Source organism: Amyelois transitella, chromosome 15, assembly GCF_032362555.1.
Source record: "Amyelois transitella isolate CPQ chromosome 15, ilAmyTran1.1, whole genome shotgun sequence".
Taxonomy (NCBI): Eukaryota; Metazoa; Arthropoda; class Insecta; order Lepidoptera; family Pyralidae; genus Amyelois; species Amyelois transitella.
In genome coordinates this window covers 5,699,957-5,713,896 of record NC_083518.1, presented here as the reverse complement: position 1 = coordinate 5,713,896, position 13,940 = coordinate 5,699,957, and the positions used below count along the sequence as shown (strand labels likewise).

Below are 13,940 nucleotides of genomic sequence, written 5' to 3'. Positions count from 1 at the left end.
CCCTACAAAAGATTACATTGTAATAAGAATGACTACTAAAAAGCATAACTTGCATTTGTTATACATCGAATATAAATCAAGTCTTTGTCGACAAATTTTTTGGGCGTCACTATTTATGTTCATTTGGCGATCAAATTGTAATTAATGATGCGTGAATTCTAAATATTTTGTAAATAAAAATCAAATTAATGTTTAACTGTGTTACAATAACAACACCCTATTCCGTTTTCTTATTTCCGTTATAAAAAAAATATAAAAACAATTGCCATTTGTATGCGTGAAGCAAATAGCAATAAAAAATAGCAAATGCACTAAAAAAATAAACTAAACTTTTATAAACTTGGTGTATTTATGTGTTGATTTTTAACTCCCAGGTAATTTGCCATTAAGTGATTTCAGGACACAAAAATGTGTAATTTGAACACCTCGGTTGTAGTGTAAAAAGAAGCAAAATTACGACTAGACAAAAGAAGATGAAAATAAAACAAAATAATATTTTCCGAGACATTTATTTTGTAAAAAATGCGCTGTTATATTCCTCCAACATCGTATATTGACACAATACATGCCACAACACAAGCGTTCACATCAAGATCAGAAGCCTCGTCGCTACATGGGCGTGTTTTGTGCATGTGTAAACGTAAATACACTGGTCCAACTCATGATGGATTTAAAAAAACTGAATAATAATAAAAACATGGTACAAAAAATATGATACTTATTTAAATATATAAAAAAAAATGATCTGTTCACTCAATCATTTACAAAAATATGTCCCAGGTGCTACACTCAAATTAACTAATCTATTGACGAATTATGTTTAAAAATAAATAACAATAGGCATTTAAATCAGTAATGGCTTATATTTCAATAAAATATAGGGTAAGTCCTAAACATATCGGTCCCTAAAACCTAATTTACTGACTGTCAGATTCATAAAACAGCTTAATTGTAGAATTACTCCTCATGGAATTCTTAGAAATTTAAATACCTCATTAAGTCGTTTTAGGAAGCAGTTTCAAAATGAATTTATGCGGTAAATGTATAATAGGTTTTTTTTTCCTTTATATAGCATGAAATGAAGCAGATTATTTATATAACATATTTCATAGAAACGTTTCGTTTGACTTCTGCATACATTACACATTCAGATTATTAAACTAATCGGTTACATCATAATGTATGTCGAATTATGAAATAATTTACCTTATACTACTCATTTAGAGCAGCAAGTAATTTATGTTTTACTTACAAATAACAACATATAAAAGTATAATAATGAGAAGAAATATAGTCGTGAATATAAGTACAAAAAGTCAGCAAATTCATAGGTATACTTGACGTGGAAACTTAGAAAATCTATTCTTTTTTGCCGTTTTCAGAACGAGTAAAGAAATATTATTTATGTCAATGAAGATGACAAGATCCCGGGCGAAACACATAATATTTTATTTCAGTGAAAATTAATATTTACAAAGCCCTAATATACTATTTACAGACCCTAAGCATAATGGATACTATATAACGAATATTATCCTAAATGTGACAAATCTAAACTAAAGATGGATCTTTTTGAAATAACTATAAAATTGCGGTCGGTGTATAAGAATAAAATATTTAAAGTTTCAAGTCTAACTAAATATATCTAAAACTCGATCACTTAACATGAGCGATTGAGTACCTATAATAAATCTGTAGTATCAAAACTTTTTTATGATTATTGTATTTTATATCATCGTGGTGGTAAATCTAATTGGTTATTGTGACATGAGCGTGAATAGGAATAACTATTATATATGTATATACAAAAACCTTATCCTATATACCCTCATTAGAAGTAGGTACATTCATTTGAAGGCACATTTTGTACCTCTCGAAGCTAGCAATAATACATTTGTATATCTTAAAACTATTAAGTAATATTAATGCGATACCCATAAAATTCAAGAAGCGCTTAAATTGTAAGTTTCAATAGGGGGTACAGGAAATATGTTTTTAATTATTATTTTTTTTATAAATGTACGTCTTTGAATTGAGACTCATTCACACGGCCAGCGTGTATACTACAATAAATTAAAAACATAACTATTAATCTTTTATTTTTTTTGTATTTCAAGATTATATTTAATTACTTACAAGTAATCTTATATATTTCATTTAGCCCCTATTCAAAATACAAATCTTAAGAAATATGATAATTAAATAAAACTAACAACAGTAAGTAAAGCTGATAAAGTACTACATAGTTACATCATTCTTCTTTTGGCAGTTTAAAATACTGGTCGCGCCATCCACACACACATAAGCTATAAAAGACACATTCGGATACAAGTCTTATTAGTACAAAACAGGTCGAGATTCATCAGTCCATATTAATCTATTTGCAAGACTAAAGAAAGTACATATAGTTTGAGTTAATCTTACAAAAGTACAAACAAATATTGATACCTGTAACAAATCTGATCCAAAATTGTTCTGTTATCCCTGCCCTGTTTCCAAATTAAGCCCATACCTTCATTAACTACTGGACTGATGTTTAACATTTTTGTCATTTGTCATGTCTCCATTGATTATTTCTAAAATGAGAGCGTGTCTTCCCTAAGCTTTTCCTTTTGATCCATCTTATACCGCAGAATTTTTGCCTATAATAGTTCCTCCGCTCGTGGCATAAACGCGGTGTCCATCGAATTCTACCGAAGAATTTCTCTTGATAGCATCGTCCCCGTCTCTCAAAGGCTCCTTTTCATCCCTAGAAGGAGATGACAAGACGTTAATACATCACTTATACACAGTACAGTCAACAGATAAAAGTCAAACTGTCATATTATGGTATTGTTATCAGTCACCGTTATCATAGAGATTTTCGCACCGGTGGCGTTTTGATCTTTATGAAAACCTTTTTAATAATTAAATATATTTTATAATTTTCTGATCTGTTAGTTTGACTGTTTAATGCTGTAGACTGCAGTGAAAAACGAATGGCAAATATGTACAGCAAATATTTACACTTTCAAACACCATATTTACTAAACTACAATTTCTATATAACGATAACGTAAGTTCTAACAAGAAAAAAAAAATCAAATAAAACAGTCAACCGCAGAGAAACCAGATCCGTATGATTTTAAGATGTATGAACAAATCATGTAGGTAGTTGACTGTACATTTAATGGTAAATGCAAAAACAATGCTAACAAAAAATCAATAATAGGTAAAGAGAATCACTATTTACATGAAAAAGCATTTCATAATGCACAATATAAAGCGGATGAAAGACGAGTAATCAAATGTTTCACGCAAAATGTTAGTAAATGGTGATTAAAAAAACTTTCTTACACAGGTGTAGTTGGAACATAACTACGTGTTACCGAAGGGAGGCAGCGTGGAGAAAAAATTTAACAATTAGATATTGTTGTGCAAAATATAATGAAATTCATAATGCATATATTAAGAACAAACCGTAAAAAGGACTTAGGATAAAAATAATATTTAAAATATTTTTTTATTACTGTCGTAAGAGATGTTCCGGACAAGAACTGAAAATCAAGTAAGAATGTATAAAATAGTAAAACAGAACTAACACCCGTGCGTCTATTGAACTTACAGATTATTAATATTTGATACCATTTAGATATCGCTATTAAAACAATTACGTGTGTCAAACTAAGAAAGTTACTCGTATTTTTTACAATAAAGCAAATATTTTGCCAATCTCAAAAACAAACTATTCATCTAGCTATATATACACAAAGGCAAATTGCGAAGCTTACGCCCGTTTCCTACTGTGTATTTACAAATTCAGTCGAACTTGGAACTGAAAAGGATGCTGCATTTTTAAATAAATCTTCTTACGAAGGCGTAGCAACCGCACAAACAAGCATGCAGGCAATCTCAACCTCAAGGTCTGTATGCCTTACGTTGGTGTTGGCACGAGCTTCACGGGTGGCGGCAGGGGCGCGGGGGAAGGCGGCGCGCGCGGCTTCGTGCTGCAATAAGGGAGCGGGAAGCGCCAACCGTACAGACTAGCGGGCAGAAACATCTCTCATCGACACTAACACTTAAATATAGGAACTCTAAAGGGAAGGACTGGACGACAACACAAATGCATGGATTACAAAAAAAAAAAGAAGAAAACAAAGTCGATGATATCTGTGCTAAATATTCAAGTGACATTAGGTTAAATGTTATTCACGTCATCAATATTGAATTTTTATATTTTAGAGATAATAAAATGCATTTTTACCTGCCAAGTTTTGCTTCATCCTCTTCGTGTTTCTTAGACCTTTTACCACAAATCGTGGCAATGACGCCCTGACGCCTGAAGCATAACAGGAGCAAGTCTACTATGAGCAAGCAGATGAATACACCAGTTAAGGCAATTCCTATGATGGCACCGCTCGATAGGAGTTGAGGTGGAGCGAATCCTGAAGTTTGTACTCCTGTGAAAAATTATGTTATTTCATATATCGAATCAATAATTAAAAATTAAAGAGCAGTAGAAGAAGCACAGTACTCTATCACTAAAGTAATACAATCTATTTATTTTAAAATGAAATGCTAAAATGTCTACTGCTCTTGATTTTGTTAGTTGTATGCATCATGTCATAAAAGCTAAAGAAATTAGATGACATGGCGGTGATTGTAATAAATGCATATCTTTTAAGATTTGTGCAGGGTAGCAGTAATTTATGCTATAGAAAGATAAAGAGTTCGTAGAAGTTAATATTGACATTCATTACAATCAAGTGATGGTGATAATTAGAGAGTGCTTTCAATTCAAGAACACGTGCACCCAATCACCAATTCGCATTGAATATTGTCTAAGACAACGTCGTAAACATGTTGATGTGTGTAGAAAGCTCTCCTCTAAAATGAAATGGGGTTTGAATGAAATGAAGAAATGACACTGATGAAATGAAAGATGGAGATAATGCATAGTAAATTATAAATCTTAAAGTAAGGAGTAAAAAAAGTTGTCAAGATGCAAACATTCCAAGTAACATTGTCCAACGCAAAAATAAATGTTCAAACCCCATAACAAAATTTTTGATTTATTTAAAGCGGTACGGAGAACTTATTTCGTCTCCTTACAACTTTTCCTTGATTACATATACTAAAGACCAGATAAAATTCATAATATCCAACACCATTAGATAAGTAATATATCGTGAACCAGAATCTTGAATTTCAAAATATAAGTTTATTAAGTTATTTGAAGTTATGGCAGTTATTTATGTTTAATTTGATGGTATGACAAGAATTGTTATACAAACTTGTACAAATAACAAACTAGATCTTAACATTTGAGGAAAGCAAATGACATTTGATATTGATGACATTTTAAATTCCAAACTGAAAAGCCACATTTCAAATAACATCTCAGTACATCAAGTAGTTAATCACTACATTAAAACCTATATAGGACCTACCAGATAAAAGAAGCACGAAAAGATTACAAATAGTTCTGAAAATTAAGCATCATAATTTGAACCGGTAACGGCTGTTCTGAATTCCAAGATATTACATGCTTGGATGAAATAAATCGGGAAACAACTAGGGACACGAATAAATAAATAAAGAAAACATCTATGACCAATACTAAATGGTTATTTAAATTTAAGAATCTCTGAACATTTGGTTAATACCGACCATGCTTAGTGGGAATTGTGAAATTACCGCTGTTTTGAAAAGGTGAACAAATACGGTCATGTCATGCAAAAGTTAATAAGATCATTCTAAAGGAAACTATGCAGCGAATTTATTAATGGATATAGATTATTAATACAAAATATATTTACCAATCTCTTGTGAGGGCGACACAAATGACTCGTAACGTGGAAGGTAACAATGTAAGGGAATTACTGATGTCTTGATTGGCATCTTGACAGCTTTCTTTTCAATTTTTTAATAAATTTGTCAGCTCGTTTTTTTATAACGGAAAGGTACAGGTTCATAACTAATGTCTAGTTTGGAAGAGGTAAGAGATAAAATGAACAAAACACATCATTTTAGGTACTTCATTCATTTTCCAGGATTCAATACCAGAAACAGACTTAAATTTTTTAAACATTTATTTTCTTTTTCACATTGGTCGATTTTTCATACGTGATCTCACATTATACTTAAATCCCTTCTCGTTTTTGATCTCCTTTCAAAGTATTTACAATAAATTTTTCATATCATTTGCATAGTACGATTTCGTTTTTAATTATTGAGCTGCATTCTTTGGAAAAAATAGGAATAATATCTGAAACCGTATATTGCAAATGATTACCCTAATTAATATTTCAAAATTGCGTATTCTTACTAACATGATCTGATGTATACAATCTTTTAGTTGGACGAGATACTTTTTGAAGTTATTCTAAAATTAAGTTAACTATATCAAAAAGCTAAAATACGCATCAAAAAACCTTACACATTTTTGAAAATCCTTAATGACTAATGTCATTATCTAAGCCGATCGGTTTGGCTTTGAGATAACTATTTATATTATATTTTGGCAGTGTTAACTTATTAGCCTTGTAACTATCTATTTATGAGCTACCTTAATAAAATTATTATATCCATCAAAACATTTAATTATATACTGTGAATTTCATAAAACCCTTAAATTACGAATTAAATTCGATGAAAAGGTTTATATTCCCTTAAAAAATCTGATAAGAAATTATAGTGTGATGTAGAATCAACAAAATTCTTAATAATATTTTTTTTATCACAAGTATTATTTCTAACATAACAACAGTCGTCTCACGTCTTTTAAGTTTAAAACCCATAATATCTAGTATCTCACTAGTGCTTATTTAAAGTAAAATATAGCTACTATCGTTGCAAGTATATCCAGTATTATAAGAGTCCATGTGAAATGGGTTGCGCTTCCATTTGGATTACCTAGAAAATATTGTATTGATAAATACACATAATTTTAATTAATAAATACCGATAAGTCAAAACATATTAAATTTCCTGGCTCAAAAATTTTAAAAGAAATGATAGTATAACTAAAATTGAAATAACTTACCATCAATAATAAATTAACACTAACAAAATATAATGACGACTAAAATCTAAATTATAAAAAGCAAACTCTAAAAGTAAATGCAAATTTTACAATACAAATAGTTAGACGACAGTCTGCACACTCTTTAAAATTTATACCACAAATGACATAATGTACTTTCTTCTACAAGCATGATGAACAATGACAATTAAGGAAAGAAGATATCGACATTACATAAGTTATAAAGAAAATTGAAATGCGAAATAACTGGTTAACTGATATTCTAAAACTAAATTGTACTTACATAAAGAAGCAAAGATGAAAAAAATGATGATGGACTAAAAACTAACGATGCACACACTGCACTGAGAAATGTTGAAATTAGAAAAGCTACTAGTAAAAAAAAAGTGTAACTTCACAAACATAAATACAGAAATTCAAGGATGATGAAACTCAAACAGTAAGTGGTGATAGTTGCCGCAGAGGTAGACAATGGGTCTGGCGCGGTGTATATGTCGTAAAAACCAGCGCGTAATGGGACGTCATTGCTTTCTTGATTGTACTCACCAAGAGCGGTATGGACGTACAACTGCGCTGGTATGGAGTACCCGAGAATGTTGTGAGCCCTGACTGAGATACGATAGCGGGTATCGGGCATGAGTCCCCTCACTTCGTAGCTAATATCTTCGAAAGAGGTTAGTTTTTCCACCACACATTGAGATTCAGAAGCGACTCTCCATTCTCCGCTAACTTTTAAGACCTGAAAAAGTTACATTCATTACGGTTTATAAGTTAAACAATGGCTACTTTATACAAAAAAAAAACAATGTGCATCGACACAAACGAAGGATGGTAAAATAAAAAAGGAAATAAGGTAAAGAAAAAAAAAATTAAATTAATTATGGTATTGATTTTTTTCAATTAAGTTACACTTACAGGGCAGTAACTGATTTCATACATATCGATGGGTTCACCATTGTTAGCAGGTACTTTCCATTTCAGTTCGTACTTGTCGGCATACATGCCCCGAATAAGAGATTCTGAACTGATATTCTCTCTCCATTTAGGCTGTTCAGGTGCTGATCTAAAAATATATTGATAAAGGTTATTTTAAAAATACTCACACCTAATAAATTCATTGAATCGACATATGTAGAAGAAAGTGGAGAGTTTTCTATGTAATTATTCTTACCTCCTAGGCATAATGACAGTCAAAGGAGCTCCCCAAACTCCAGCCCCAACCTGATTAACTGCAGCGAATCTAAAGTCGTAAGTAAACATAGGTCTCAAATTTTCCACAATATATGGGGAGTTCACAGACCATGTTCTATTCATTGCAAGATTCCAATCAAAATTAGTATTTTCCTTGTATTGGGCAGTATATGCTAGGATCGGTGGGCCCATATCTTCTGCCGGTCCAATGATATTAAAAGATACAGAAGTAGCAGTTATTGTTTCTTGCCGTACCTAATAATATATCAGAAATAAAATATTAAAATAAATACAGACACATTAGGTTTTTTTGTGAGATATAAATGTTAAATAATGAAATCTGATCTAGGTGAGTCTCATGCTGGGTATAATTAAGGACATGAAAAGTTTTAGTGCAATAATGATTCTTTTAAAATCTCAAAACTTCATACAAACCTGATCAATTTGCCGTGGAGGAAAAGCTTCTCTAAGCTGAATAATGTGTTCAGCTTCACCGAGTGTGTTAGTAGCAATGCATTTATAGACACCATAGAGAGCTCGGTCTGTGGGCTGAATGGTGACATAACTGTAAGGACCTGAACCATAAATTTTGACTTGAGGTGACTCCACTAAATCTCTGTCAAGGAACCTGTAAAATAATAATCATAAAATATATATAAGGCACAAAACAGAACTGTAAGTAATGACAATCCATTGTATCTACTATTAGTGCAATAAGTAGTTTTGGCTGTGCATTGGAATTGAAAGCGTCACGTCAGCGAAACTTTAAATAAAAGCTTGCTTGAAATCAAATACTAATACTACTATATATTTATATTTTTTACCAGTGTACAAACTGATTCTGTCTGTAAATAAAATATATACCTCCATTTGATGGTTGCATTCGGAATACTTTCAGCGACACAGCTTATGTTCACAGGCAGACCGTTCCAACTCCATATCGGTGAATTTGGCATGTTTTCGAATGTCGGTTGGAATTGTACCGTCAGATGTCCATTCTTTCTAGCTTCACCTCCTAGATAGGGTAAAATAATTAATTCTTCCGCTTTCCAAGGAACAACTTAGATGTTGAGGCCATTTAGAATTTAAATATATTTAAAGTTCGAGCAATTATTTAAAAAATAAGCTAAGTATGCTTATGATAAACCTAAGTTGCAGTTATAAATGTTTGCCTTTTTTTGTATTATCTTACCGTCATTTTCAGCGATACACTCATACAAGCCATCATCTGTCCTATTCAGATTGGATATGGTGATAACTGCACTTGATTGCATCTGATCTCCAGTTTGTCGACTGCTTGTTTCAACTGTGATTCTGTAAAAAATCGACTTTTTAAATAACTCTATACATTGACAGACAAAAATTAGGAAGACTTTAAAGAGCTTTCTTGCGTCTTATATATTCAATGTACAGAAAAATTAATTTTTAGTTACCTTCCATCATCATTAGCTCCACTTAAGAACCTATCTTGATTAGAAAGCTTCCTGAAACTCAATCTTGGCGCCGGTCTTCCTGTCGCCTTACACTCTAATCTCGTTTCCGACTTTTCAGGAGCAGTGATGTTGAAGAACTCGAAGATTTTAGGAGGGACAAGAACCTCTACTTCTATTTCTGTCTCGTTCTGACCCGCTTGGTTGACGGCACTACAAATGTACTTTCCGTAGTCACCAGCTTCGACGCGGTCGAATGTTAGAAGACCTTTAATTTCATTCACGCTGAACCTTGACGTTGACGCCAAATTCTAAAATTTCAAAAGGTACCGTATATTATTTGAAGAATAGAGACTTTGTCAAGCTAGGTTATACAAAAGCAAGATGTCATGAGCATAAGTAGAACAAGACTTAAAAAATGTCATCTTCAGTCATTATTAAACTTCGTCACATACTTTAATAACTTCTATAACATAAATTATTGAAATTATTTAAAAATAATTACCTCTCGAGTACTGGCCTTAATCCAAGTATATGTTGGTGGAGGTTTCCCTCTCGCTTTGCAACTGATAGAAGCTGATTCGCCTTCCTTTAATACTACTCGTGGATCGCGATCTTCCATTTCTGGTGCAGTATAGACCTAGGAGACAAAAATAGTATAATATAAACGATCACATTGATTGACGTGAAATTACATAGTAGTAGTTGTAAGAGATTAAGTTAATTCTGATCCATTTTACATGGATATTTATGTCGATACTCCTAATTATATTTTTTTAACAAGTGCTTGTTATTTTACCTCAAGTTTGATGTGTCTCTCAGCGAGTTCACCAGTTTTGATGACGACCGCTCGGCATGTGTAAGTGCCATCATCGCTTTCCTGAACGTTTTTGATTTGTAGGCCGTTTGTATGAATTACATATCTGTCATCAGTTGAAATCTGAAACAAAAAACAAGAATACATTGAAGTGAAGAAAGCATTATTCAAATTTTGACCGTGATTTGGTTTGATACACAATTTATTGTAACGAATAAACTATGTCAACAAATTTCAATTTAAATTGAATAAAACTTGATAATACGAGTATTTGAAGTTTTGTAGAGTGATGATATAAATATCTGAAGTAAAACAAAAACTTTAACTTACAGGAGTTCCCTCTTTGAACCAATCTATAGACGGGGAGGGTTCGGCGGTTACTTCGCACATTACTTTGAAATCCTTTCCTTTTGTCGCAAACTGGTTCTCGTTGGCGTTGGTCCAAGTGATAGCGACTGAAAATGAATTATTATGAGTCCGGATTCCGAATGTGACCAAGAATTCACAGGCTGCATTTTGGATTTTCCATACAAAGGTCAAATATGATTTAGTAACATTATCTTCAGAATGCAAAATCTTTGTACGAGCATAATCTCTTTTCTGTTGAAAATTTTCTGCCCATGAGAAAACACGCAACATTCTATGTTATTATAAATAGATAATTTAGGTAGCGAGGCAATACCAGTATTGCGGGAACTTTTGGAACAGATGTGAGATCGGGATAAAGTTAAATATTTCTTTTCATTTTACTTTTGAAATGTTTTAATGTAGGTACCGTAAGTTTCCAAAATGACGCTGGCGCTGAGAGCGATGTTGGTATAGCTGGAGACGCAGGTGTAGTTGCCGGCCATCGCTGGCGTGATGGAGGAGATGTACAGCAGTTGCTGCTGTCTCGCTGGCATCGACTCCGTGTAGATCTCTGGCCTAGTTCCGGGCCTGTTTAAATGTATATTGGACTGTTAATATGACTGTTAACATTGTCACAAAATAAAACATGATCTCTTACATAATCTTTTTGCAACCTGTCTGTAAGCACATTAAAATTTAAGGTTTTCAGATATCTGCTTAATTCAAACGTTATGTACGTTTACGCCTCTTTCTCGAAAGAGCGGGCAGAATTAAAATTTTGGAAAAACCAAGACAACTAAAACTAAGAAAAGATACAATAAAGTGGTTTTGATTACTTACGATGCCTCATTGATAACCAGTCCCTTAGGGTCTTTCCACTGTGGCTGCGTGCTAAGTGCCGGATCTGTGCCATCTACCTGACAAGTCAGCACTACAGATTTCCCGATAGCCACAGTTTGCACCTTCTGCATAGGAAATATTCGAAGGTTCTGTGCTGCGCATCCTGAAACAAGAAAAAACAGATTAACTACTTAACATCATAAACATCAACGATATTTTTAAATACCCGCTTACAGTAGAAACTTGGTAAGTTATGAGAACTTCGTAAAAAATAATGATAATAACATGATTTAAGGTCTATTTAACATCTTCATAATATAAGGAAAGTCTAAAAGCCTTTTATAATTTTTTTAAACAAGTACATGTAAAAAGTATAAATGATTTTGATTGCAGCTTTTAAGCTCAATAGTCATTTTAAACTAAAAGAAATGAAAATGTCATCTAGAGATTGCATAATGCGATTAGGCTGCCTTTTGTACTTACATCACCTTGGTATAAGTGTACAGATTGACATTTTTGTTATATTAATTGTGTAATAAATGATATACATTTCTTATCTTTCGATCAGAAAAGGTGATGGGAATACCAACAACAAATCCACTTTCTTATTCTATAATGTGCACTTAGTAGTATCTAAGACTGTTTCTGTAAGAACTACTTTGATCATTAAAGGGGTTTAAAACAAAGGCCTCGACATTCCCGCCTCGGCCTTTAATTAGTTTACCGCAATTTATTCAGTGGCACGTGACACGACGGTATTTATTAACGTGCTTGTTCTACCGTTTACTGCCCATTTCAAGCTACTAGTAATTAGTTGTATTATTGTGTCAATACATTTTGTAAGAAATTTTTCATGTTAAAGAATAAACTAGCTTTATGTACATATTATTATAGTACACAGATGTATAAAATCGAACACAATAAAAAATATCTGTTAATTAAATAAAATAGTGCCAGTTTGTAACCAACCAATTTGTCAAAGTTGTCAAAATTTTGACTCAAATGAACGAAACATTGATAAAGTTATTCTAGAAAAATCATTTTTTTGACAAGTTGCACACAATTAATAACTGAACGAACACGTTTAGTAAGGAATCTCTCATTTTCAAAGTTGGGAAAAAAGAAACCTTTCAGTCTATCTACACAAGATGAACATTATCTCTCGGCGCGACAACTCAAGTGTTGTCGGTCTATTCATGCGGGCACGCTCGTTACAGCATGTATGTGGCTTTGGTACCACAATACCGAGATTTTCTTTATCCTTATGAGATTGCAAGGCAAAATTTTGAAAAGTTTAAGGCAGAGTTATTATATTATAGACAAACAGAGGAATGAAATTACCTTTATTGCATATAAAAACAACATTACAAAAAGACCACATTCTGTGCATCATCTAAGTACTTCGTTCATCACATTATGAAGCAATATTTTGAAGATTGTATATAAAAGTAGTAGACATAATTAGACATAAGTTATCGCGACGTCGATAAGTGATACCTTTTATCCTATTTTGGAAATATATCTATGTATATTGAGTAAGGGATTCGTGGTTCTCAATGTTTTCACCCTGAAATAAACGAAGGTGTCGAAATGTAATATATAAAAAACATGATAAGTACATATTTTTAGCTAAATTCGTAATTTTACACCGCAGAAGAAAATCCACATATTTTCTGGGTCGGGATTATTTTGATTTACAATATCATATTATGATGAGAGCGGTTGTCCCCAGGGCGCGCGGAACAGAATTTTTATATGTTAAAAAATAGGTTTCTCGACCTTCTTCCATGCAAATTGGCTGGGGGAATTTGGATTGAATTCCCTCAAGAAAGCGTTGTTATCTATAATTTTACCTATACGATTTTGTTCAGTTTAGACTGTTAGAAGTATACGGAAACCAATGTGCTCTAAAGTTGCTAAAGACCGTTCAAAATAACAAGAAGAATGATGATTGACTTGGTAAATTTTAGTGGTGTATAAATGTAAAACAAATTGGTTAAACATTTAAATGATAATAATATAAAATGGCGAGAAACAAAGTCATTTGAATCTAAAAGTTTAAAAGTGTTTATATGACATAAGTGGTCTGTAAAGCTAATAAATATTTTCAAAATGAAATGGTTACGAAACAATGTAAGCGAAGATAAAACAAAAGCCATAAATTATGAACAGGTATCGTAATACTATGTTAGTACACAGATCCCTCGAGCCCCATTCGTAAAAGAGAGTACACCTTTACGGTATTACGAAGACGGTACCGCATCAAAAGCTTAACATGAATTTTACAAAC

The 13,940-nt window shown here is 32.4% G+C and overlaps 1 protein-coding gene across 3 annotated transcripts in view; it reads right to left on the bottom strand.

Moving 5' to 3' along the window:
* Window positions 1-493: 493 nt before the first annotated feature.
* Window positions 494-13,940, bottom strand: part of LOC106138372 (fasciclin-2) — a 92,240-nt gene continuing 78,793 nt past the window's right edge. Inside the window, exons 2-16 of one of the 3 annotated variants that reach the window (XM_013339504.2) lie at window positions 11,651-11,813; window positions 11,238-11,398; window positions 10,793-10,917; window positions 10,445-10,585; window positions 10,151-10,285; window positions 9,649-9,956; window positions 9,408-9,529; window positions 9,080-9,230; window positions 8,651-8,843; window positions 8,196-8,470; window positions 7,940-8,087; window positions 7,571-7,763; window positions 4,244-4,439; window positions 3,918-4,022; window positions 494-2,749 (exon numbers count right to left, since the gene is read on the bottom strand). In XM_013339504.2, the coding sequence (XP_013194958.1) occupies window positions 2,623-2,749; window positions 3,918-4,022; window positions 4,244-4,439; window positions 7,571-7,763; window positions 7,940-8,087; window positions 8,196-8,470; window positions 8,651-8,843; window positions 9,080-9,230; window positions 9,408-9,529; window positions 9,649-9,956; window positions 10,151-10,285; window positions 10,445-10,585; window positions 10,793-10,917; window positions 11,238-11,398; window positions 11,651-11,813 (2,543 nt within the window). In that variant the 3' untranslated portion in view covers window positions 494-2,622. The remainder of the gene's footprint in view (window positions 2,750-3,917; window positions 4,023-4,243; window positions 4,440-7,570; window positions 7,764-7,939; window positions 8,088-8,195; window positions 8,471-8,650; window positions 8,844-9,079; window positions 9,231-9,407; window positions 9,530-9,648; window positions 9,957-10,150; window positions 10,286-10,444; window positions 10,586-10,792; window positions 10,918-11,237; window positions 11,399-11,650; window positions 11,814-13,940) is intronic. The other 2 variants (XM_013339505.2, XM_013339506.2) reach the window with 2 other exon arrangements.